Source organism: Watersipora subatra, chromosome 10 (assembly GCF_963576615.1).
Source record: "Watersipora subatra chromosome 10, tzWatSuba1.1, whole genome shotgun sequence".
NCBI lineage: Eukaryota > Metazoa > Bryozoa > Gymnolaemata > Cheilostomatida > Watersiporidae > Watersipora > Watersipora subatra.
This window is the reverse complement of record NC_088717.1, coordinates 52,010,917-52,037,078: the sequence shown is the minus strand read 5'-3', so window position 1 is coordinate 52,037,078 and position 26,162 is coordinate 52,010,917. Positions and strand designations below refer to the sequence as shown.

Genomic DNA, 26,162 nt, shown 5'->3' with positions numbered 1-26,162 from the left:
TGTACGATACGCTAGAAGTCCTAGGTACAAATCTCCAGATTTCTGAAGTATGGACTTTATAGTCTTAACCATTCGTTCTGCAGCACCGTTGGCTCTGGGATACATAGGCGATGAAGTCACACTTTGAAACTTGTAGGTTTTTGCAAAGTCTCTAAAATCTTGTGAAGAATATTGTGGTCCATTATCAGACAACCATTTTGGGTACTCCGTGCCTGGCAAAAATGCTTTTCATCTGGTTGATTACACTTTTGCTGCTTTCATTGGGTAGTAGGGCTACCTCTGGGTATCGAGAGTAGTAGTCAGTCATGAGTAGATAAGGCTTTCTATTGCGATAAAATAAGTCGGTGCCTACTATCTGCCATAGTCGGCTAGGAGTGGCTGTAGGTAGTAAAGGTTCTTTAGTGACAGGAGCAGTCTCTTTACATACCCTGCAGTTTTTAATCATTTCCTCTATCTCTTGTGACATGTTTGGCCACCAAACGCATCGACATGCTCTCTCGGTACATTTATTTAATCTTAAATGCCCTTCATGCAGGTTGGCTAAAGTTTCCAGACGTTCTGTTTGTGGAATAATTATGCGGTTTTGATAGGTCAACAAATCATTGCACAGCGTAATATACCCTCTGCTTTCAAAGTATGGTTTGATTATGGAATCGATAGTGGACAAATAGTGTGGTCACCCAGAGTTTACATACTTCTTGACCTGGCACATCACTTCGTCCGATTCTTGAGACAGCCTAAGCTTTTCGACATGCATATCTGTGTTTGGCATGAGCATAGCTTGACGAGAATACGTGTCTACTTTTTCTACAAATAGAGTATCATTCTCTGTGGGAATGGCACACGGGTATCTCAACACTGCATCAGCAGAAACATTCTCCTTACCGGGAATATGCTTTATTTGGTATTTGAAACGTATTAGTCTTAGCCTGAATCGTTGTATTCGAGCTGGCAGTTTACTGATTTCCTGATCTCCAAGCAGTGACACTAAAGGTTTGTGGTCGGTCTCTATAGTAAGGTCAAGTATACCAATGATATATCGAGCAAACCTTTCTGCGGCCCAAGTAACTCCCAATGTCTCCTTCTCTATTACGGCATATTTACGTTCAGTTTCGGACAGAGATCGGCTTGCCGCAGCTGCTAGTCGACGGGTGCCATCTGACTGTTTCTGACTCAAGACAGCTCCTAACCCATAGTCGGACGCATTCGTTGACAAATATGTCTCTTTATTTGGGTCAAATGGGGCAAGAATCGGTGTAGATTTAAACTCCTCTTTGAGACGATCAAACGCTTTTTGCTGGGAATCATTCCATATCCAACAACTCTTTTTGCACAAGAGCTCTCGGAGTGGTTGGCTGATATGCGCTACAGCAGAACTAAATTTGCCATATTGGTTGACTATGCCTAGGAAGCTCCTAAAATCACGTACACACGTTGGTGTCGGAAAGTCAAGCAATGCAGATATTCTTTCACTTGCGTGTATACCACTAGCGTCAATGCGATACCCTAAATACTCTACTGACGTTTTCTTTAGAGCACACTTGGCATGATTTAACGTTAGACCAGCGTCGTGCATGCGGCGTAGCACTTGCGATAAACGGGAGTTATGCTCTCTTTCGTCATTACCCATCACTAATACATCATCCATATGTACTATGACACCTGCGATACCTTCTAATATTTTTGTCATTTCTCTGCAGAATATCTTTGGAGCTGATTTTAGTCCAAATGACAATTTATGGTAGTAGAAACATCCAAATGGTGTCAAGAAAGTGGTGAGATGTTGGGATTTGGCAGACAATGGTATTTGCCAAAATCCGCAGTTGGCATCTAGTTTTGAAAATATGTGACCACCATTAAGTTTTGACAGACTGTCCTCGACGGTTGCCATGGGAAAAACTTCACGTCGTACGTACTTATTTAGCTGTGTAAAGTCTGTAAAGATACGAACACTGTCCTGTTTAGGTACAATGACCATCGGTGCACACCATTCCGTAGGCTGTTTCGCTTCTACAATAACGCCTAAAGATTTCATACGCTCCAACTTAGTTTTGTCAAGTAATGGAAAGGGTACGGCTCGTGGCATGAATATACTGTACAGCTTGGCATCATCAGTCAGTCTGATCTCACATTCAGTCTTTACAGCTCCTAGACCCTGAAAAAGTCTTTTATCAACAAAATTATCAACACCATTCGCAAAATCATCAACATTATCAACATTACAGGCAAGCAAACCAAGACTTTGACATGCAAATTTGCTCAATAGGTTCACATCTTGATTACGCACAACGTAAATTGTTTCTAATATAGATTTGTTACTATGTGTAAGAATTGCATCAGTTTGACCAATACAAGGTATTTCTAAGTTACCAGGACCTTTTAGTCTCTTAGTACCAGGCTGAATGGAGCGGATATAGCATTTGATCCACACACAGTTGCTGCAGCACCAGAATCTAGTTTAAATGTTGCTGTATTGGTATGTCCCTGTATGTCAATGGCTAGTTTGACCATCCATGGTTTGCTACCATTTCTATCGCTGTTCTTGATTTCTCCAGTAAACAGATCGACTTCAGTCACAGATAATCCAGAGAAGCACATTTGCTTCCAATGGCCTTTCTTGCCACATGCAGTACAAGTAGATCTCAATGCTGGGCAGGAGTCTCTAGAATGTGGGGCTTTTCCACAGCGTTTACATCGGTCTTTAGGGATAGATGAGGCAACCCTATTATTTGCAGAAGTGTTGTCAAAGCTATTGGTGTGTCCTTGGGTTGTCGGCCTGTGTCTAACATTACCAGTATTTGATGATTTGTGTCCTTTTAAGTACGAGTTTCGGTTTGAGCTAGATGTGTCATTCTTTCGGCTATGTTGTGGCTGTCGTGAACTGAATCTGTTGGCATGTACATTTACAGCTGATCCCCTGACTACTGACTGTGCTTGTTTAGCTGATTCGAAGCGTCTAGCTATCATCACTGTGTCATCTAGCGTCAGATCTACATCGACTTGTAGTTTTTCACTCAACTTGTCTTCAGTAACGCCCACTACTAATCTGTCACGTATTAGCTCTTCCTGTAGATCTCTATAGTCACAAAACTCTTCTTGGCGATACATATTGTAAATAAACACATCTATAGAATCACTACCTTGTGTCAGTTTGTTGAATTTAGCTCTCTCAACAATGAGATTTCTCTTAACTCCAAAGTATTCATTGAATGCATTGATCACAGAATTGTAGTCAGTTTCTTCTATTTCACGGCTAAGCACTACATTCTCTGCTTGCTCCCCTAACATATAAATAAGAGTGTTAATCTGTTCACGCTGAGGTCTTGTATTCAAACCGCTCGCTTCTCTATACCTCCTCCATCTACTATACCATCTCGTCCAACCGGCAGGTTCGTCAAAGTCAAATTTGTCAGGTGGGTACAGCTTGGGTGCGGAATAATGCACTCTTAATGGCTCCACCGTTTGTTCATCGGCATCACCGGCTTCCCCTCTTTGTCAGACATGATACAAACACCGCTGCCACCATGTGTAGTTGTTACTAGTTAGATGGTAGGAGATTATTTATTCTGCTCGTGAACACTGATAATAAAGAAGTAGCCATTGCCGTTGTAACGAGCGCAACTGTCTATATTTATTTGACGTCTTTTAACACAAAACCCGGCGGTACACAACTCCTAGTATTTTACAATGCAGTGTAACATAACACGAATATAGCACAACTTTCAGATTGAAAGATCGACTTTGTAGCACATGCGTCAATCGATCGCCTTTAAATATTTATGACTAATCACCCCACTACCTATTTTCTGTTTTGTTGACATATTTGAGGATCTACATGTATCACGACAATCTAAAATTTCCTGGAAGTTGTATGTGTAATAGATAAAATGATAAACGTACGTCATTTTTTGCTCACAAGTGTGGCGAGATATGTTACCATTCAAATCAATTTGAAAACTTGCTCCGGCTTGACACTGTACGTCATATGAAATTTTTGATGTAGTACAGTACTGATATGTCTGTATTATGTTTAATAGCAAGAATCAATATATTATTTGATTTAGCCATAACAGCGGGTATTTTATTTTAGTCAAAATGGTCAAAGGCCGGATACAGAAAACAGGAAAAATGATTATTATAATATGTTTGCCGTAACTGTTGTAATATACAATGAAATAGTGATTATCACACACAATAACAATTGTTCACATAACAAGTATACAAAGCAAAACCCTTGCAAAATTCTTTTTATATTATCTGGAATTTATTTTATGGGAGGCATATGTTATATGAGTGTCTACTGCACATGTATACTCAAAATATTTAAATGGGGCACTTTTTTTGTTGTTCAGCTTCAAGTATACACAATTATATTTGCATGCCACACGTACTTACCACAAGCTAGTTCTTTTTAACCAGAAAGGCTCTTAGTCCCAAGTTACTGATAGTCCCAATTACTGTACGTTTAAACAGTAAAACTTATAACTTTGATACATTATTGGCGTTTTGAAAAGAAAAGATTTGCCACATTGCTAAACGCTAACTTTTTTCATAAACAAACATCACTTTTTTTATAAGTCCACTGCATAAAGTTTACAAGTCTATATTCCTGGATAATATGCAATAACCAGTGAACAAAAATAGCTAAAGTGTTCTATTGAATTCAATTTTAAAAAATTGTACCTAGAAAGTATTTTCTTTGTTTGGTCTTTGTAGGAGTTGTCTCATGCTTACATCTGGATGCAAGTGGAGATCTTCTAATGACAGGGTCTGCTGACACATCTTGCAAAATTTGGCGGACTGCAGACCTGAATGACAGGAGTAAACCATTCCAGTGCCTTTACAGACATGATGATGAAGTGACATGTGTGTCAATCAGCACCGAGTATGACATGGCAATTTCCGGATCCAAGGTTTTCATTTACTACACTTGTAAAATATTATTTTCTAAAATGAACTTTTGCATTGCAGATATTTACAAAAATGATTTCCAAAAATAAAGGGAATTATATACATAGGGCAGATGGTGGTTCGCTCTTTTTAAAGTACATCGAATATGATTTATTGATTTATTAAGCAGAAGCTGTTTTTAAGACTTGAAGCAAACCAACTAAATAGCTATTTTAAAATCACACACACAGTGTTGCGAGTTTAAAATAGGTATACTTCAAGTCTGTCAGAGGCAAAAATCTTTTTGCATCTGACAGCCTTGTAGTAGAAGTTTTTCTACTCTCAAAAGTTAGATCTGAATTTAATGAGTGCTATAATAATCAGCATATGTAATGCACTTGTGGAACAAATCAATATGAGTGCAGTGCTCTATGCACTATGCGTATTCTAATAGTGTATTGGTAGCAGTGCATTACTTTCAGGGTAATATAATTGATACAATACTCTTAATGTATTGGTATCAGTGCATTACTTTCAGAGTAATACAATTGATACAATGCTGCCAATGTATTGGTATCAGTGCATTAGTATCAGTATAATATGATCAATGCAATAATATCAGTGCGGTGGTATTAGTGGTCTGGCATCAGTGCAGTGCTTTTATTGTAACACAATCAATGCACCGCTTTCAGCGGATTGATATATGTGGCTCAATGCCGTACTCTCAGCGTATTGGTATTGGTGCATTGCTTAATTATAATACAATCACTGCGATACTATCTGTGTTTTAGTATCAGTGCAGTTTTCTCAGTGTAGTGTGATCAGTGTGGTACTCACTGTGTATTGACATCATTACATTACTCTCAGTGTGTTAAAATTAATGCAATACTATCAGTGCATTGGTATCAGTAGATTGATTTTAGTGTAATAAAAATCATGCAGTAGAATACCTGTACTGATAACAGTGCATTGATTGCAGTGTAACGCAATCAACGCAATCAACGCAATACTCTCAGTGCATTGACATCAATGCATTGCTGATTTTATTGTAATATTATCAATGTAATAATCTTCTTGCAGTGTTGGCACTGTATTATTATCAATAGAATATTATCACAGCATATGGTAGCCAGCAAAATTGTTTAAATGCACTACTGTCAGTGCAATATTACCTGTGCAATACTATAAAAGCAATACAGAGAGGGCAAAGCAATCTCTACTTTACTATCAGTGTAATGTCTTTAGTAAAACACCATCTGGGCTAAATAATCACTTACAATGCTATCTTCTCAAGGTTATCAGCACAATGCAGTCAGGGGCAAAGCAATCAAGTCAATATTATCAGTGCAAGACAATTAGTGCAATAAAATCAGTGCCAAATAATTACTTACAATATTATCAGCAGGAATACTGTTAGCATTACTGCGACTCAAGTAACAATGTACTAGCTGTGGCCCAATATCTTATCCAATAATCTTACCTCTTTTTTCAGTTTGTTGATAAAAACAAGTACACTGGGCTAGAGATATAGGATGTAAATTGGTTTTTGATGTGAAACTGTGATATTTTCATGTTTGCCAGGATGGGACTGTAAACATTCATACAATTGGAAAAGGCCTGCTTCTGAGGAGAATATCTGTTAACAGAGAGTTGGAGCACTCCCAACTAGTAGTTAGACAGATATCCACGTCCAGCTTCGGAGATATTTTGTTCTACACTGAGGAAACAAGTGTTAGCTCTATTGAGAATGTAAGTCAAAGCAGTTACCAATCCTGATCTGCTTAACAAAAATATCAGTAAATATCAAACAAATAACTCGAATCCAAAAAGGAGTTGCAATAAAAATTAGAAAAGTTTGTGGCTATATAGTTACACCTGCTGTTCCTGGCAGCTCATTATTTTTATTAGTATGCTGGCAGCCTTGTGCGCTAAGAGATTATCATATGTAATAGTTGTGTGCACAATTATTCCATGACATAGTCTGATGGAGCATTTGGTACTGTGTTTTGCTGCAAATCTGAGATATTCAAATTGAAACCCTGTGCAAGGCAATTGTTTTTTTCCAAAAGCTCTTATCGTAGCTTCCAACGGATGCGTATCTTATTATAGTAAAATTTGCAAGTTACCAACTGAAGTTCATGAAATTCATTTTAGTTTTTCTCGCTTTATAGTCAATCATATTAGTCCTTATTCATAGCAAAGTTATTCAAACTTGAAAGTTATTTAAAATTGTGATATCATTTTAGTCAGGTGTAAAATTGGGCCTTTATTGCAAAAGTACATTTAATTTTTACTATTATAAAAATTTGTGTACCTGTCTGTCTGTCCAAGTACATGCTAAAAAGGTGGCAAAAAATTACCTCACCCTGGAATTTAACTCAGCTACTCCCCATTACAGACTGGAACACTAACCAATATACCTTTCAGTCACCTTGTCAAACCACGAATTAATTATGCACCTACTAATTTCTCATTACAATCTCTCACAGTGCATAGGACGACCAAGCCTACTGGTCTATGCATAAATTTAATTGTTTGTGTCTAGGTTTCTGTCCTCGTAAGCCCAGTTATAGCAATAACGATATAGCAACAAAAGCTGCTTCTAGTGTTGAACTCAGAGACGCTAGCTCTGAAAACAGATATGCTAACCACTACGTCATGCAATCACCTTGCCATACTATGAAATAATTAACTTTGACACTAAAAATAGCCCTCTTAAAAATCATGGCCATGTGAAAAATCGTGATTCGTAACTATTATAAGAACAATTGTTTTAAGCTGTAGCAAGTGGCCTGCTAGGCTTACTGCTATAGTAGGCTTGGCTTCACACCTGTGCTTTCACTAAATTTACAGGTTTGATTTGTGTAAGATGCAATCTTATTTCTCACCAGAAGGATAAACATGGCTTCTATGATAGTAAAGATCTAGACTAGCTTAAATTACTAGCTTAAGTTACTCAAATCCATTGTGTAAAAAACTTAGCCAATGGCAACTACATTAACTGCCACTGTTTATAAGCTGTTTTAAATATAAAACAAATTTTCAACATAAAAATTAAAGTTTTTCAACAATCCGTTCTAGCTATGCTTCAAGATTTTAAATATTATAATTATAAGTTTGCCAAACATACACAGCAATAAACAAACACCTTTATTTAAAAGTTGAAACGGTAGATGCTGCATATATTGATTGAAAATAATTTTTTGTGCAAGAAAAAAAGTTTTATGATCCCTAAAACTTTACTAGGCATTCAGCTCATTTGTATGATATTGAAAGCTGCGTTTGTTTGTCTATCCGAAGCCAAGAGTAGATGTTGTGAGAAAAGATTGTTACATACAATAATCAAACTCGTTGTTATTGGCTTGGACATCCAACACACTAACCCCTACACAAATCATTTGCCTCTTGTGTTTTATAAATATCATGAGTAGACTTATTCTCTGTGTTTTATTTACACAACTACGGATCTCTCCTGACACCCTGGACTGCCAAGTTACCATTTCAGAAATTAATATCATAAAGTTATTTATTTCCAGGTCGTCAGGTATCTTTGGCGATATTCGATAAATGGCCAGCTTCTAGACCAACTTCAAATAGGCACTCCAAATGACCCTTATCAGATTACAACTCAACTTCTTCCACTGCAAGACTACCTGTTATACGGCACGTCTCAAGGAAATCTTTATGTCAGAAAAATACACAGGTACCCAAACAGACAAATTTTAGAATAATTTAACCATATAATTCATTGTGTGCATAAGTCCCAAATTCAAATAAAAACCTTTGTGGCACACAATACGTCTTACTAGTTTTACCTTGCAATTGCATGCATGTGCACACATTTGCTTTAAGTGTAGAAGTTGGCTGAGTTGGCATTTCTTAAAAAGAAAAAAAACATTTCAGTAAAAAATGCGCTGGCGTGTGCATGGTTGTGTGTGTTTTTGAGTGTGTGTATTGTTGCATGGGTGGCTGTTAGTCAGTGTACATGCAACATATTTAGACATTCTTTTGCCCATTTTGATCTAAACTTTGTACGCATGTGCTCAAATTTCCACCAGGTCACCAAAAACATTTGGTTTTAAAACTGTTTCTCGTTCCTGAAACCGGTCTCTCAAACATCTACCTGTCAGATATTTGATTGAAAAGAAATCAAATTTCTGATAACACAGGGCTTAATGCTAATTGATATCATTTCGGTGTAATTACTGCTTTGTTAGTTTATTCTATTTACTTGTATGTTGAAAACTATTTCAGTTCCTTGCAGCTTCTACCATTTCAACTCATAATTTATTCATATATGTTTGCCCAAAGCCTGCTTTTTGTCGAGCTATAGAAATGACTGAGCTGTAATCATAATTTATAATTTTATTAAAAGAGAAAGTGATAGCAAACCAAGGTATGCAAAAAAAAATTAAAAAAACCAATAGGCGTTGATTCTTTTTTACTTTAATATTAAATTAAAAATGTATTTTTAAATGAATCCATTGAGAAAGTTTACATATTCTAAACAGTATAAACATCATTTTCCTAATTTGGATTTGAAAATACCATATGTTAGTCAGGCTGTCATCTAATCAGTATGTGTAATTGTATTTACTATTATATGCTTTCTGTAAAGTCGACTTAGAAGTAAAGAGGTAGAAACAGTAAAATTTATTTCATTGCCATACCAACGCGTATAATAAAATATTTATATGGTTATCAGTATTGAAACAGTTGAGCTCACTCACTAAATTATGTATAGATGTTGCCATTGTTAAAAAATTCATTAAAAACCTGAGAAAGCCCCTAATTTCTTCTGAGAATGTGTCATCTCAGGGTGGTGAATGGGGTATGTACCTGTTACGTAGGAAGACCTCTTCAGATTATTAAAAACAATTATGTGATTCAGCAGATGGTCAGGATTACTATTAAGACGTTCAAAATGATTTGCACAAACACCAAAAATAAAATTGTTCAACAGTGGTAGTGATAGCAAAGCTAGTCTATCCTCTTTCATAGTTATTAAAAATATTAGAGTTATATTTGTATTAACTTACTTCAAATTGTTTTAAAGGCTGAGGACGATAGATAAACGACGAATGAACTGGCCAATTCAATGCCTGACCGCAGCATACACAGCCTCCCAAAGACAATATTCACACATTCTCGTTGGTTTGGAAGGTACCCCAGGTCTAATAGTTGTCTTTGGTCCTTCTCTTTTGGAAGAGAGAACCTAATTTCTTCTCACACAGGTTATATACAAGAAATGCATAAAAATGTTTTATCTACTAAAGAGATTATTATATTACCTCATGATTAACTCTGTTTGCAAAACAATAACATGTTTCTGGCTTCATACTTTACACAATAGGATGTATTTATTACTTTTATTACTAATATTTATTTTACTCATTATAGTTCTTTATTCTGTCTATTTGTTAAGTGTTTATATGTTTTAACCGACAGCAACTGTTTAACCATTGATAATATCTATTGCTTAGCACGTATGCTCATGCTTATATTTTATATGACTATATAAAGCGTTTTTGTATTGATTTAAAATTTGCTTATATATCTTCCATATAATTTTAGGCTTTTCTGCATTTTTATAGTTAAGGCACTCTTTCAGTAAATATGAACTCTAGCGTGTGCCATCACCTCTGTCCTAGTGATAGATTGAGCATGTGTTTTGGCCTTTATCTTATTCATGACAGAATATTCTACTCAGCCTTTGTTATGGAATCTCTTACTACATGTCATAGACTTACATATATTAAACATTTTCATTGTTTTCTCTTTTATCATATGCTACAGTATTATATACGAAATGTCTAATAAACTCTTTCTAAGTTCATCTCATAGCTTTTCATTTTACCTGAGTCATACAGAGTATGTCTGCCAATACTGTGACAGCATCATATACACAGTGTAAATTACTACATATACATAGACATCACATAAAATAATAAATACACAGATATAAGACTTTTCTACCGACTTCCTATATAGCAAAAGTCGTAGATTCAACTAATTCAACATCTAAAACATGCACATATAAGAAGTTTCAGTTGTATTCAAAATTTGCGTTACCATAATAGTTTCAAAGTTATTTTTAGAAATTTTGCAACTTTAAGAAATTTTCTAGACACTGAATAATTCAATGGAAAACACGTCAACAAATGGAATTACTTTGAGCAAGTTGTTTTATTGTGAACTTAGAAATATTAGGCTACTTTAAATTTTTGCATCTTTATTAAATATAAAAATAACTGCCATAATATGCATCACCTTGCTAAATGATTTTAATTTATTTCATAAAATTTATTTATGACTAAATTATAATTGCTTATTCCATCCCTGTTTGGAAGACTTGGCATTCTTTAACAACAAACTTATCCAAACCTTTTGTAGATTTCGTCAGAAAGTTTCGGTATTTTTTATCATTTGGAATTGTTTTTTATGTTTGAGGTGGTCTAACTGCCAAGATGTTTCAAGATTAAAATCAACAAAACTCGATGGCAATTAAAACACTCACTTCTCAGTCAGATCAAAATACCGACAATTTCTGATAAAATCTACTAGAATGCTGTGTAAGTTCACCTTTAAGGCACCATCTATTGTTACCAGCGCCTTTAAGAGCCTGATGTGTAGGAGATCAGCTACTCTACATGTAAACTGTATAAATATTAGTTTTCATCAAAAATATCTTCACAAGAATAGAACACTGCTAAATTTTTTTTAAAGTGACAAAGTGAATTATAGGAGAGGATATAACAACTGTTCAAGTTCAGAAAACCATATCTGGTCTGACATGCCTCTTTACTCTGAGAGCAACCTTGCATTATCGCTTAACTTAGGTTTGCTGTACTTGAAATAAAAAAGTGGTAATTTTGCAAAATCACTTTCCATGCATCAATTAGCAAAACCATAGAAAGTTACTGGCTTCAATATATCATTGATCAAAGTTTTTAATGAGTTGTCTTCTTCTGGAGAGTTTATAATTGCATAAGACTATGACTAATTTAAACAAACTGCGTTGCAAACAGCTGCACAAATTTTATGTGCAAGCCATTGCTGACAACAAAAAGCCGGTAATTTTATTATAAGATTATTTTCCTATTCTAGCATGCCTAAGTGAAGGCAGAGGGGGTGGTATTTGCTGATTGTACCTTTGACCGTATATACCGCCTTATTATTGCTAAACAACCTCTAAGTTAGTGTAAGTTAGTATCAGGTTGTGACAACTCTAGTCTACAGTTAATACCAAGCAATAAAAAATAGTGTATCAAATAAATATCAGACAGTAAAAACTTTGTTCAGTAGTTATAAAAAACTTTTGAGCAACTTTATATTATTGGTAAGTTTGACACTTCCAAATGCGTAAACCTTCAGCAAGTGTTTATTTTTGTAAAGACAAATTTTTTTAGGCTGCGTTGCGAAGTAAACCTTATAGTTATTAAATGAACTTCTCAGCCAACTTTAAATTTAAACTAGTTTGCTAAACTTTTAGTACTGAAGACCACATAAATATGTTTAATCAAGTGTACATCTATATATATATATATATCTCAAAGTATGTTCGTATGTGCATTTTAGGTTTGATTGTCTGGCTATAGCAATTATTAGAATAGTTGTAGTTGGACAACAATGCAGACGCAAAGTCATGGCTTACCGTCATTTGAAGCCTACCTTATTAAGCAGCTTACTAGAATATTCCATTGGCAATGTGTCTGACTAACAGCTTGAAAGTTACAGTTGTTTGACAAAGTTTAAAACCTTAACAGTTGTTTTTATTTTTCTCCTCATCTATTTCAACTGCACAAAACACTTCTCTCATGATAGGTAATTTGAAAGTTAGAATGGGAAATGCTGTTATATGTTAAACACAAATCAATTTCTGTCCAAAGACTTTTTATTACCCAGGCAACGCCGGGTAGCACAGCAAGTATCATTATAGTATTTTGCGCTAATGTAGCATCGCCATCAAAAAATTAACTCTGTTGCTACTACCAAGATCTAAACTCTAATCTTTCTGATGTTTATTTACTTCAGTTTGAGTGAGCCATTGATTATAGAACATTGAGCATAAAGTAGCTATCAATGTTTTTATTTAATTCAGTATCTACCAATAAGAATCATTCGCTCTCATATATTATTAACTTGTTTATTGATAGTAATGCAATGTTTGTTTGCTGAGTAGGTGGTTATTTATATTGATTTACTAAGCAGGTGATTTATCATGAAGAAATATCAAATGAATTGTGTGTATAGCATAAGTATAGCGAGTAGCAGGGATTGTCCAAAACTTTTATTGGGTGATTGTCGAGATGACTTGTAGAAAATATTTGCTGAGGAGAGAAATTTATGTTTTAAAAGTGTGTTTATAGAATAAGCTATAAAGGTTTGGGTGCCAGTCAATGATGATAGAGCCAAGTTAGAGACATTGTTGAAGGCTATTAGACACATGGGTAGGGCTTGATTTAGATGATGTAGGTTTTACCAATCAACAAGCAATGAATGTTTTAAAAATTCATTATGATAGAAAAGCAAGTGTGTTTTTAAAAGGATACAAATTGTTTAATGTAAAGTAGGTGGCATTTGAAATTGATAAAGAATGTTGGCAAAATTGTGAAACTTTGAGTAGAAAAGCTGAAGTTGAAAATAATGGAGATAAATGAGATTTGCTTTAGTTATGCCAGTTAATATTTTGAGAGATGGAGAAGTGATTAGAGTATTTAAACTGGAACATGTGAACTCTGATGTCGAAAGCCGATGATATGGCAATAAAGTTAATAAGAATTTTAGGAGCAAAAAAAATGGAGATTCATCTAGAAAAGAAATCAAAATGGAGTTAGTTAGTTGACTAAAAAGTAGCAATGCACAATGATAAAAAAAACAGTGGTAATGAGTCTGATTTAAAAATGAGTATTTTCTAAAGAAAGAGTAGTACAAATTATATTGAGGATAAATATAAAGGAAATGGTCCTTAGGAAAACTTTTAGGAGTGGGGTAGAGACAACGCTTACTTCTAAAGTATCTACGCTGAACCGAAAGCTACCGGCGATACAGAGAAGAAAACTTAAGCGTGGAGTAGAAACAACTCTTACTTCTAACATATCTGCGCTGAACCAAAAGCTGCTGACGATACAGCCTGCTGAACCCAACAGGGAGAAGCTGAAACCAACTCACTTATTATCTAATTATTGGCTGTAATATTGTCTGAGCCTGCTGATAAGTTTTCTAATAACCATCAGAAATTATATCATTTGTTGTAATCTTGTCTGAGCTTGCTGTTAGTCTTTTAATAACGAGAAAATAATGATATTGATCCAACGAATAAATGATTATGTCTCTTTTAAGAGCAAAACACCAGCTGACTGTCTCAAACCAAAATCTAACAGTCCACCTTTTTAGCGGAATGGCTTGACATTACGTTCTTATTCAAACTCGGCAATCACATCGGTTGATGTGTAAACTAGTATTGATGAAAAACTGGCCATTGCAGTTCAATAATCTAAACTCTGATGAAATTCTACATACACTAATTAGTAAATAACATTCTTGGTAAAGAGTAAGACGCATCTTAATAAAGAAAAAGACTGAATACAAAATTTTATCACGAGAAAAAGTAACAACAACAAAATTGGAAAAATATTACTTAAATGACTTTAGTAACTAGTGCTTGATTGGAACAGATAGATTATTCTGATAAACAATTATGAACATAAATAAATCCTTCGAACATGTGAGCAGTAGAAATTAAATTTGTTAAATGTTCATTGCGTACAAATTTTATACAAATCCCGTTAATGACGTCTATCATCTTTTCTTCAGTCTATTTTAAACAAAGGCTTATAGAGTTGCTCTCTCACGGCTCTTTGTAAGATCATCACCCATTTTATAATTTGCTCAGTAAAATAGTTAGCGATTCTTTTAGGTTTACTACAGTCATATATATGGGACAAGGAGTAGAGAATATAGCAGAAAGAGTCTGTTACTATTGTAAGCATGTTGGTCATAAGATGAAGAATTGTATTCTGAGATGGCAGAGATTGGTATGAACGCGTATGTCATAGCTGAGACATTAGAAATAACAATGACATTTATATTATATGATGGAGAAGTAGTATAGGAGCAATCAAGGTAGTAGCCCTTGGGATATAAGATAAAGGTTTAGTAGAATACAAGATAACAGTTTAGAGAAGTTCAAGATCAGGGACAGTCTTAATAGTATAAAAGAAAGGTGTAGTAGATCAGGATATCATAGCATAGACAGATATAAGAGTAGATGGTATCCTAATGATAAAAAAAAAATTTGCTACAAGAAGAGAGATATAAGCAGATGTAGTGACAATACTGTTACTATGGAAAGGATAACAGTGCACTTTTTAGGTACCAAAACTGTAGTGATGGTGAAGATAGTAACATGATTAGAAGAGCTAGGTTTTTAGCTCCAGCAAAAAGTATGATGAAGACCTATAATTAGGCTGGAAAATTGTGCACGGCTTGGCAGTTTGTTGGGAAGATAGTGAATTTATGTTGATGCTAGAGATGAGGTATACCCAAAGCTGAAAAAAGATCATCGTTAATAGCATGGATTTTTAATTTGAGAAATGATCAGCAGTTTTAAAAAGTTTTGATAGTATTGAGGTAATGTTAATTAGAATAACAGCTGTTTAATTGAAAAATAAATACAGAACTATCGAAGCCGAGGTTTAGGTGGTAATGGATTTAAAGACTAACCTTTTAAGCAGAACTAAGTTGAAGCTGCTCAAATTGTTGGCTTTTGTAAATGTATAATGCAAGGGCACACTTGAGCTTGTTAAGGAGTTTAAGAATGGATTTGATACCCCAGTAGCTGAGCTAAATTTTTTCTTAGATGAGTTAAAAAAGGCGTTAGGTCAATTGAGTTGTTTTCATTAGTGTAAAGGTAAATTGTTATATTCCAGATTATGGAAAGTTGAAAAACCTAAAAAATACATTTGATGTAGAAATATATAGTAAAAAAAGCAGTTTAGGTTAAAAGTTGCAAACCGGCAGAACAAATAGAAATAGAGCGAGAATCGAAAAAGTCGAAGAGATGGGAAGATTGAGCAGAAATTCTTGAAATGATAATGATGAAAAACGAAAGGGCAAGGCATGAGATATGAATACAAAAGTAGTAAAATAAAAAATGCGAAGAGTATGAAAAGAATATTGTCATTTACAAGTACATGTAGCAGCAAAACCGGATACTGAAAAAGAGACCACAAAGTATTTTTTGGCCTAGCTTATCATGCAGTGGGCAGTGCTCTATACAGGAGCAAAAAAAGGTGGCAATTCAAAGTTAAGTAAAGAAAAGGGTGAGATTTGGTGAGTTTGAGCGGTGATATGAAAGGAGTTTTTAAAAAATATTGAAAGAATTAAAATGAGGAAGCTGGAGCATGAAGGAAGAAGATGTTTGTAAGAAGTAAGACAACTGGTAACCAAGAAATAATCGTTAGTGAATAAGTCAGATACATGTAATTTTGTGGCATTTAGGACAGTTAAAAGATATGCAGAGAAATATTTCAGGCAGTAAGCTGGTACTTTCTATGAGGCAGAACATTATGAGGTCTGGGCCTATACCAACCCCCAAATCTGTGACAACACCCGTTGTGCAGTCATTTATGACCAAGGAGGTGTTATACTCAAAATACCCTCTCATCTGCATAAACTAGTAAAAATGAGAAATGGAAGAGACACCAGCAGTGGTTGAAAAGTCATCATTAATACAAAATTTAAAATTTGAGCTAGGCAGTGGTAATAGTCATCTTAGTGGCAGTGGTAGTATTAGTAGCAGTAACAGCAGTAGTGGTGGTAGAAGAAAAGAGTGCACTGGTCGGTGTTTTGCAACTGCGTGTGAACTAGCAAAGTGACTGCATATTCAATGATGAGTTGAAGTGACTGGCCACAAGTCCTACAATATTTGCTATCAGACAGATCAGGCAGCTATTTTAAATCAATAAAATGCATGAAAAAAGCAAGTGTTTTGCTATTTTTTAGGGGAACTGATCTTATGTATTAACTTGAGCTGTTAGATAGATCTTGTGTTGCCTAGTTGAAAATGAACAAGTGCATGTATGTTATACGGTCATAGTCCTTGAACAATGGTAGGTACTATGAGTTCTTGAAAGTCATCGAAGTTACGGGACGCTATAAAAATTTATAGAAAAGCTGTAAAGAAAGAAGTGTTGGGGAGATGCACAGATGCTCTATTTGACTTTTCTGACATTACAACTACTCAAGTAATTTGACTTCATCAGAAAAGATATTCTAAGGCAAGTTCCAACACATTTATGTCTACTTTATAATTTCAATAAATACGTACGTATATATCAACTACAACACTATAAGTATACAATTGTTGAATGGTACTGATATATGCTGTAAATATTCCACTGGATAAATGCAATTTTAATATAATTTATTATATATATCTTCTTTTTTCAGTTGGTCATTTCGACAATGACCGTCTTATGGTTTAGGCTTTTTCACTGACCTCCATGCAGCTCTGTTTTCCATCTTCTGTGTGTGTCTAGTTTCCACAACTTCATGTTATGCTTAGCTGCATCTTTGTGTCTCAGTTTGGGTTTGCCCTGATTCCACTTTCCTTCGTAATGTATTAATTGTGAATGTGAATATAATAATTGTCTTGGCAATTACTCAAGACCCACCCTGTGCCCATGTCTCAGCCGTCTTAGATTTTTTTTCAACAGATCTGCGCTAGGTGGGAAGCCAGTTTTTCTTAGAATTTAGATGTTATTGACTTTATCTTTCCAGGTGAGATTCACAATGACCTGTAGTTCTTTCATCAGACGGGTTCCAGTCTCTTCATGCGCATTTGGTACACTGTCCTCATTTTAGCTCTATAAAAATAGAGTTGTTAGGAATACAGCTCTGTATACCTTGTGTTTAGCTTGAATGATTACATGCTTGCTTCACCACGAATGGTTCTGCAGTTTTCCAAAGTAAACATGAACAGTTTTGAGTCTGTGGCTAAGTTCTTTATCTTTCTATACTGAATATGGTACTACTGGGTATCTACAATCCATACAGAGAGTAAATGACTTAAACACGTAAGTGATCTGGTAGTGGATGGAGAAGCTTTACTGATTGATGCATAAATGCTTTCTTTTTTATGATTAACCTTGGGCTGAACTGTGATGCTGCTCTTACAAGTCTATCTGTCAGCAGTCACATGTTTTCAGCTGAGTGGGCAACCAGAGCACTTACTTGATTGCGTTTAATAATTTACAAGATAAGGACTTATAATTTATAAGGACAACAATATCACTGTCATTCGCAAACAACAACTCCTTCACAAAAAGTTTGGTTGTGCGTGATTTGGAAGACTCGAAAGAGATTGGCATTGTATTCTGTTTGAATGTGGAGTTTTTTTGTGGTCTTTGGAAGCAACCTCAGGCATAGCACAAAGTTACAGTGAGTAAAGAGTTGGTGCCAAGACATTGTCCTGGTTGATACCATTGTCTATTAAAAAATATCTGAAGCGTGATGCGCCTGGATGACTTGAGTCTGCATTCCGTTACGCAAGGATCTTATCACATTATCATTTTGTCAGTGTAGCCTAACTTCTTCAGAACTATCCAAAGCAATATCTTGAGACCGAATCAAAAGCCTTGGTAAAATCAATGAGAATGGTGTATAAAGGCCATTTTCTAGACATTTGCTCTGTACTTGATAGAGGCTAAACACCATATCCATTGTACTACGTCGCGAAATCTACATTGCGGCTCAAGCAGTACATTTAGTGATATCATTTTATTGATCCTGTTATGTAGTAAATGGGCGATAATTTTTCCAGCCATTGACAGAAGAGGGATGCCTCGATAGTACCATTAAATATAAATTTATATACATAAATAAATTTGTATAATAAGCAGGTATGAAAATATTTTTATATATAATATATAATAATTGTATATATAAAATTTAATTGTAAAATAAGGTTGCATATATCTATTATATATAATATACGAAATAACGTATACATGATAAGTAAATATTGTAAAGGATCTGACTCCGGTAGCTGAGTCAGCTTTACCTCCTAACAAGGGAGTCGCAACCTGGGCTACTGGCTGACCTTGTCCGAGGCCTGATTGACCTGCCTGTGGCGGTCAAGTCAGTCCAAGACAAGAATTTAGTAGTCAGGCTTGCTCCGAAACCAAACCCCCGGCCTGCCTCTGGATATCTATCCCAGGCTAGTCTGGATCCACTAATGGCTGGTCTTAAGACTGGATCTCTAGTGCCATGGCACACCCGATCGAGTCTAGACAAGGCCGTGGATCGCCTCCTAGCCTTCTTAGAGTCACCCTGGCAGTTCCGTCTGTTGGTTGCACTGAGCCTGCTTGTACAATCGGTGAGCCAACCAGGCAGGCGTCAATAGAAGCAGTTCGTATGAGTATATAGCAGTTTATTATCGATATCTTCAATACAAGTGTGCACAAGTATGAGTGAAATCAAGCACAACTCTGCCTGTCTACCGCGCTGGCTTATATAGCCAGCGCCTATCGTTTAACTCCGCCTACTGATCTATTTATATCACAAAGGATATGCCAGATATAACAGGATGGTTATGTAACAAAAAGGCAGTTCAGTGATACAGTTATATAATAAAAAGGCAGTTCAGTAATACAAGGGCAGTTCAGTAATACAGTTATATAATAATAAAAAGGCAGTTCAGTAATACAAGGGCAGTTCAGTAATACAGTTATATAATAATAAAAAGGCAGTTCAAGTATGCAATAAGGGAAGTTCGAGAGGTTCGGTTAAATGATAGTGCGGATATATATATGAGTGCAGTAAATAGTACACAGGCATGTCCCAGTCCTCCACAATATTTATATTTATTATACTACTACATATGAATAATTACCTTGTCTACTTTTACCCAATTTATATTTGTGAGGATCAGTTTTAAATAATGCATTTTTGTACATTTAAAATCAACTGAAAGTTTAAAATCAGATTGCTAAAAAATATAAAACTATTTATAACGCATTTATGAATTATTGTATAATAATTGAGTGTAAAGTAGATAAAACTTGCCAGAACAACCTCTTTTTGTAAAATTATGCGGTAGATTTTTTATAGATTGTAGAAAATTGTAAGGTAACCATTTTGAAATCAATTTGTATAAAAAATATTAAAGAGACTGTTCTAAAAATAATAAGAATTCACAATGTTGAAAATGAGGAAATGCAATAGTAAAGTTTGTTTGATTTGGAAACAAAACCATACAACACATTTGGTTCCGAAAAAAGATAAGAAATCTATTTTTATTTGCACTTTTGATTAGATAGGAACACTGAGAGTATAATTCAAAGTATGTGACATAGAAACCTTATACTCTGTACTCATTAAAATCTAACATCTCATTAAGCTGATTTGAATAGCTAACAAGGCCAGTGTTATGCAAGCTTGTAATTCCAAGTGTGTAAAAAGTGTCGCTATGGATACAGAACAGACATATTTATGTAACAAGAAAATTGCAAACTAATCAAAAACTTACTGCATAGTTAATCATTGAGGACCTGTTAGTTGTGAAATTTACTCATTAGTCTTTTAGTTATTAGCCACTCACTGATTGGCTGATTAACATTTGTCTGCTTACTTATTGGCTGCTCATCAGTTTACTCTGCACTGATTGGCTGCTCTGGATTGGCTTTGCAATCTAAAATACTATAAAATGAGCTGATTAAGAAGGTTTTTTGATTGCAGGTATTATCAAAAGATTGTCACAATTTAGTCTAGCCATATTATAAGGAGATTTAAGCAGACGATCATCGTGGTTCATTGGTTAGTATGTCGATTTATGATCTATAGGCGGATGGTTTGAATCACAGAAGGGTCATTGGTGGTGTTGGTAAGGGCATCGATCTAAAATTGCTCCGGTGCTGCAACTACCTATCATGTCAACATTAGTATGAGATGCTGCTGACAGCAGTCACTCCACAATGGAAAAGAAAAAGCTAGTAGAGGCAAATAAGGTTTTTTTTAATGTTTAATCGGCTTCTGTTCTCAATGTAAATAACAGTATACTTGATAAATTTTAGTTAGCAGTTTTGGTTCTTACCAAACTTGCTTTTACTCATATATTGTAATTAGCACATTGTTATTCTAACAATCACAATAAATAAAATTACTTTTTTAATTAAACTATTGCAATGTTAGTTTTTCTTCTATTTCACAGCTTCACAGATTATCCAGAGGCACTCTCCGCAGAAATGAAATTCGTGTTACCATCTCTCATCATTGTATTCCTTATAACTCTTTCTTGTAAGTAAAGCAATATATACATTATACTAGTACTCCAGTAGTCTTGTGAGAGATCATTATGTGTAATAACTATGTGCACAATTATTCTTGCACATGGAAATTAGGTTGAATGGCACAGTTAGTAGCGTGCCTGTCTGCAAAATGGAATATCTGGTTTAGATTCCTGGAGTCCATTCTTTTTTCTTAACACTCCTAGCATGGCTTTAAAAGACAGACAGACGATTCCGGCTCTTATTATAGTAAAGATCATTATTAAACTTTGGACTCACCAATATGTTAACATTATTAGTTTTTTGCAAATACACGTTTTCATATGTTTGATATAAAAGCTGCTGGTTTTCAAGCAATCTGAACATTTCCTAGCTTATTTTAAGATAGAGAAGAAACTTAGTAGTCGAGATAAGTGCAGTAAATTAGAACTGTTCATTTATTCTAATTAATAGAACTAAACAAATTAAAAATATCTTATTTTAATTTTAGTGGTTGAGCAGTCTAAATCTCAATCTTGTGAAGAACATAGCGACTGCACTGGTGATTGTGGAGACTGTGGACACCTAAAATGCAGCAACGGTTCCTGTAAATGCGTGTTATGTACTTCGCTGTGTTCAAGTCTAGGTTGTGAGAAAGCCAAGTGCCCAATATCTAATAATAAACTATGCAAGTGTAAAAATTGCCCTTTTACCTGTGCGGTGTGCAATGCCCAATGTCAGGCAAATGGTTGCAAAACAGGTGTCTGTATTTTTGGTAAATGTAACTGCAAAAAGTGCACATAGAGTTTTAGCATCAAGTACTGAAGACATGCAGCCTATTCTTTGCTTCTCAAACAATTATATTTTCTAACCCGTATTAGATTGTTAAAATGTTTGAAACTCGAGTAAAATAACCTTTATTCAAATTTTCCCAATGTCTTATATTCATGTATGTTAATTTTATTTGAGTTTAATTTTATAAAATTACAAGTATCTTAATAAACACTAATTTTATTAAGTATTTTAATTGATTGTATAATCATTCATAACATGAGATTTACTTTTCAAATGTTTCCATATTTTACAATATAGTATAAAGTATTAAAATTATACTATAAACATTTAAAGAATTTTACCAACCAAGACTCATTTCCAGAACTGATACTCAACAACATAGGTTTGTGCTTACTACATATGTATATGTGTGTATGTATTTTTGTAAACTGCTGAAGTAGTTTTGAGTTAGCTGTCTCTTTCTATCCATAACAAAAAATACAGTAATACTTTGCTCGGGTATTGAATACAACTCAAAAACATGTACGACGTGCAGACAAACTCCCTCAAGCTCAACCTATTGCTATATGAAACAAGATGCAAATTACAATCCATCAATTTGAAGTAACAATGGAATGCCTACGAACGTATATACTATCTACTGTAAATACTCTCTTGTCATGAAATGCATGTATTACTTTACACATGCTAGTAACTGAGTCTATCTAAAAACTATGAAACTTGTTGAGTTAATAAAAAGTAAGAATAAAAGCTGCTAGCAAGCACATATCAAATTTTAACCTGATAGAATAATTATGGTATGATTTAAATTCGCCTATATGCAGTTTCACAACAAATTCAAAATAAGAAGATTCGATCTGGTCTGTTTAATTTTTATTGTTTCAAAATTTAACTTTTAATATATCTTTAAAATAGTCACATTTAATGATTGTATTTTTAGGTGTATTTAAAAATATTCTCACCCAAACAATTTTTGAAAGTTTCGATCAAAATTATAAAGAATAAACAGAAAAGTGACATATTATGAGTCATACCAATTCAAACATATGCTGCACTTACACATAGCACGACTACATGTGTTTAGGTCAGCGTAAAATGCAATAGATGTTTGCTTATTCACTACTCACATACTTCTTCGTTCTTGCACTCACTTATTTTACAAAATTGTTCAAAATTAAATCTTAGTCTATATTTTTTCTAGCTTTGCACAGAACTAAAATAAAAAAACAGTAAAATTTCAGTTTATTTTATGGATTCTACAAAGTCTAAGCTCCTATGACTAGGACCAGACTAGCTAGGCTACAGACATGATGTTTGAACAGCTAATACAAAGGCATTAAACAGCCAATTAGTATACCCTGTATGATTGCATCTGCATGTCGGAGTCAATCCGCTGACCTTCGTCATTCTTCGCAATCTTTGTGTCTATAATTGGATATAAATGATTAGATATAATTTCATTAATTAATTAATTAATTAAATATAATTTCAACTCTGTTTTAGGTGTTTTAGCTCAGCTTGTTCATAAATATAATTCACTCGCGAGTGAAAGTAAATTTTTCAATACTTCTAACTTCATCCCTTTGTATTAAAAAGTGACAAAGTGTTTGTGTAAACTCTACCTTTATTCAAGACTGCTCAGTTTAAAAAAAAAATATATAAAACATGTCATGTGAACCAATGATGATGCTGTTGATATAAACTATTTAGTAAATCCAGCATAAGCAACATCGAGTTCCATTTATAAGATAAGGTTTTCATTAGTAAATTGAACTGAGTCAGGAAATCCGAGCCTTTGCTTACTCTATGTTTGTTAGTTGTTAGTTTAGGATTTTGTTTTGATCTTGCGTTTTGTATATAGGCTTTAAATTTGCTAGAAACTAGTGCCAGAATGATTGCATTGTTAGGTAATTTTGTTAATTGTTGATTGTGTTCTGCTTTGAAAACAGTGAATAAACTGGCGTTTTGTGTATTTTGGTGAAAAGTATTTGACAGAAAGTGATATAATTAGTGACCTTTGCTATGCAAATTATTTCTCTAGTTAACTAACGCAAAGTTCTTTCTATTTTCTATGACTGTTCAGTTAATAGCTAAGAATATCTTATTTGGTTATTGGAAATTCCTGGACATAGTTTTATTGAGTGACTAGCTGTGCTACCCGGCGTTGCCCGGGTAATAAAAAGTATTTGGAAAGAAAGTTGATTTGTGTTTAACATATAACAAAACATTTCTCATTCTAACTTTCAAACTATATATCATGAAAGAAGTGTTTTGTGTAGCTGATATAAATTAAGAGAAAAATAAAAACACCGGTATAGGTTTTAAAACTTTGTCAAACAACATTAACTTTCAAGCTATTAGCCTGGCACATTGCCAATGAAAGATTCCAGTAAACTAGGCTTCTAATGACGGTAAGCCATGGCGTTGGGTCAGCATTGTTGTTCAGCTACAGCTATTCTAATAATAGCTATAGCTAGAATGCAGACAGACAGATGGACATACTTTGAGAAATATATATATATAGATTGATCACTTCAGTTGTTAAAAGTGTAATACAAATTTATAATAACAGCCTTATAGACGAGCGATACATAACAATTCAGTTTAAAGATAAAGATGACGGCTTCATTCAATGATGTCTAAAGTATTTTTCATGCTGTGTTAGAGTTTAAAAGATAAATAATTTTAATTCTCAAATAAATCAAGACTTTTGACATAAAAATACTCTTTCAATGGTTATAATAGTTATGTTGAAGATATAAATTTATATCATAAAGTGAACTTTTTGTTGTTTTCATTACAATTAAAAAAGATTTAATGATCAACTTTAGAAAGTTTGATGATAAAGATATTATAAAAAAAATGTTTTAAAAAAGTACTTTGCTGAGATCTGATCTCTTTAAAATTTTGATGGAAGCACACTTGAACCGATCCACCCCTAATTGGTTTGTAATTGATTAATTACAAGCATATTAAGTTCTACTATAGTAAGTGACATCTGATTTTGAGTATCATACTTGTTACTTTGTATTAAATTATTTCAATTCAATACATTTCTACTAGTTTTAAAATAAGTAAACCATGCATAAGTCAACAATATTACCTGCTGGCAATTCAAACTAAACTAACTGCCACTTATAATGTAAGCACTCAAGCTTGGTTTAGGAACCAACTACAATTCAAAGCCAAAATAGTTTAGCTTTCCCAAATGGTGTAATAAACTGAGCAAATAAAAGGTAATAAATCTATAGAACAGATTATATACAAAAATAGTATTCTTGCCTGTTAAGGTTAAACAGGAAGTAGATTTGAACTAAAATACTGAGAACTGGAAATAGTACCTCTGCTAAAATACATGTAATTCTGACTTGACTTCCACAACTAATCAGATTATTGGATGTGTTCAATAAGGTATTATTATCATCTAATACACAAGTTGACTATGAGGTAAGATTCAGATAGATGCATCATGAGATTCTGAAGAGTTGCTGGTATCTTGCCTATAAATTACCAGCTGTAAGTACCTACATATATGTATGGTTGTATACTTATAATGTAAAAATTGATTCAATTCGCTATTTAAGCAAAACAACTACAATTCAACTTCTAATTCATTAGCTATCCTAACTTCAATAAATGGTTTCATTTCAATTTAGCCAAGTTGACAAAATAGCATCATTTATTTGTTATTTTGAAGTCAGTTCTAGTAAGCCAAGGTACACGAACGCTATTTGTTTTTACCCAACATAAATAATTGCTCTCTTAACTGTAATAAACTGGTTAATCATTAAGATTATTCATAGGGAAAAGTGCTTTTTAAGATTTTGAGTGAGGGTATTTGGACCTTTTTCTAATTTCTTTTTGAGTTTCACTAGTCATTACATATTATGTTTCAAGATTAAAATTGACAAAACTTGTTCGCAGTTAAATTGTTAAGATCAAGCAAGAGTACAATTATAATCTCTATAGTTGCAAAGAGACAGACATAATAAATACACGTAATGCTGTAACTTCAACGTCATAGCTGATATAAACTACAGCAATGACCGCAACTAGTTACATCCCTTTGCACGCATTCATCTTCTGAGTGTTTTATTCGCAATCAAGTTCTATCAATTTTAATCTTGAAACATCCTGGCAGTCAAATTATGTCAAAAATAAAAAACAATAGCAAATGAAGGAAAATATTGATACTTTATGACAAAATCT

General features: G+C 34.1%; 1 protein-coding gene across 1 annotated transcript in view; it reads left to right on the top strand.

Moving 5' to 3' along the window:
* LOC137407192 (neurobeachin-like protein 1) overlaps positions 1-10,726 on the top strand; it is an 80,692-nt gene extending 69,966 nt beyond the window's left edge. Inside the window, exons 49-52 of the mRNA XM_068093794.1 lie at positions 4,717-4,913; positions 6,472-6,639; positions 8,427-8,593; positions 9,947-10,726. Of these exons, the coding sequence (XP_067949895.1) occupies positions 4,717-4,913; positions 6,472-6,639; positions 8,427-8,593; positions 9,947-10,109 (695 nt within the window). The 3' untranslated portion in view covers positions 10,110-10,726. The remainder of the gene's footprint in view (positions 1-4,716; positions 4,914-6,471; positions 6,640-8,426; positions 8,594-9,946) is intronic.
* The last annotated feature ends 15,436 nt before the right edge of the window (positions 10,727-26,162 follow it).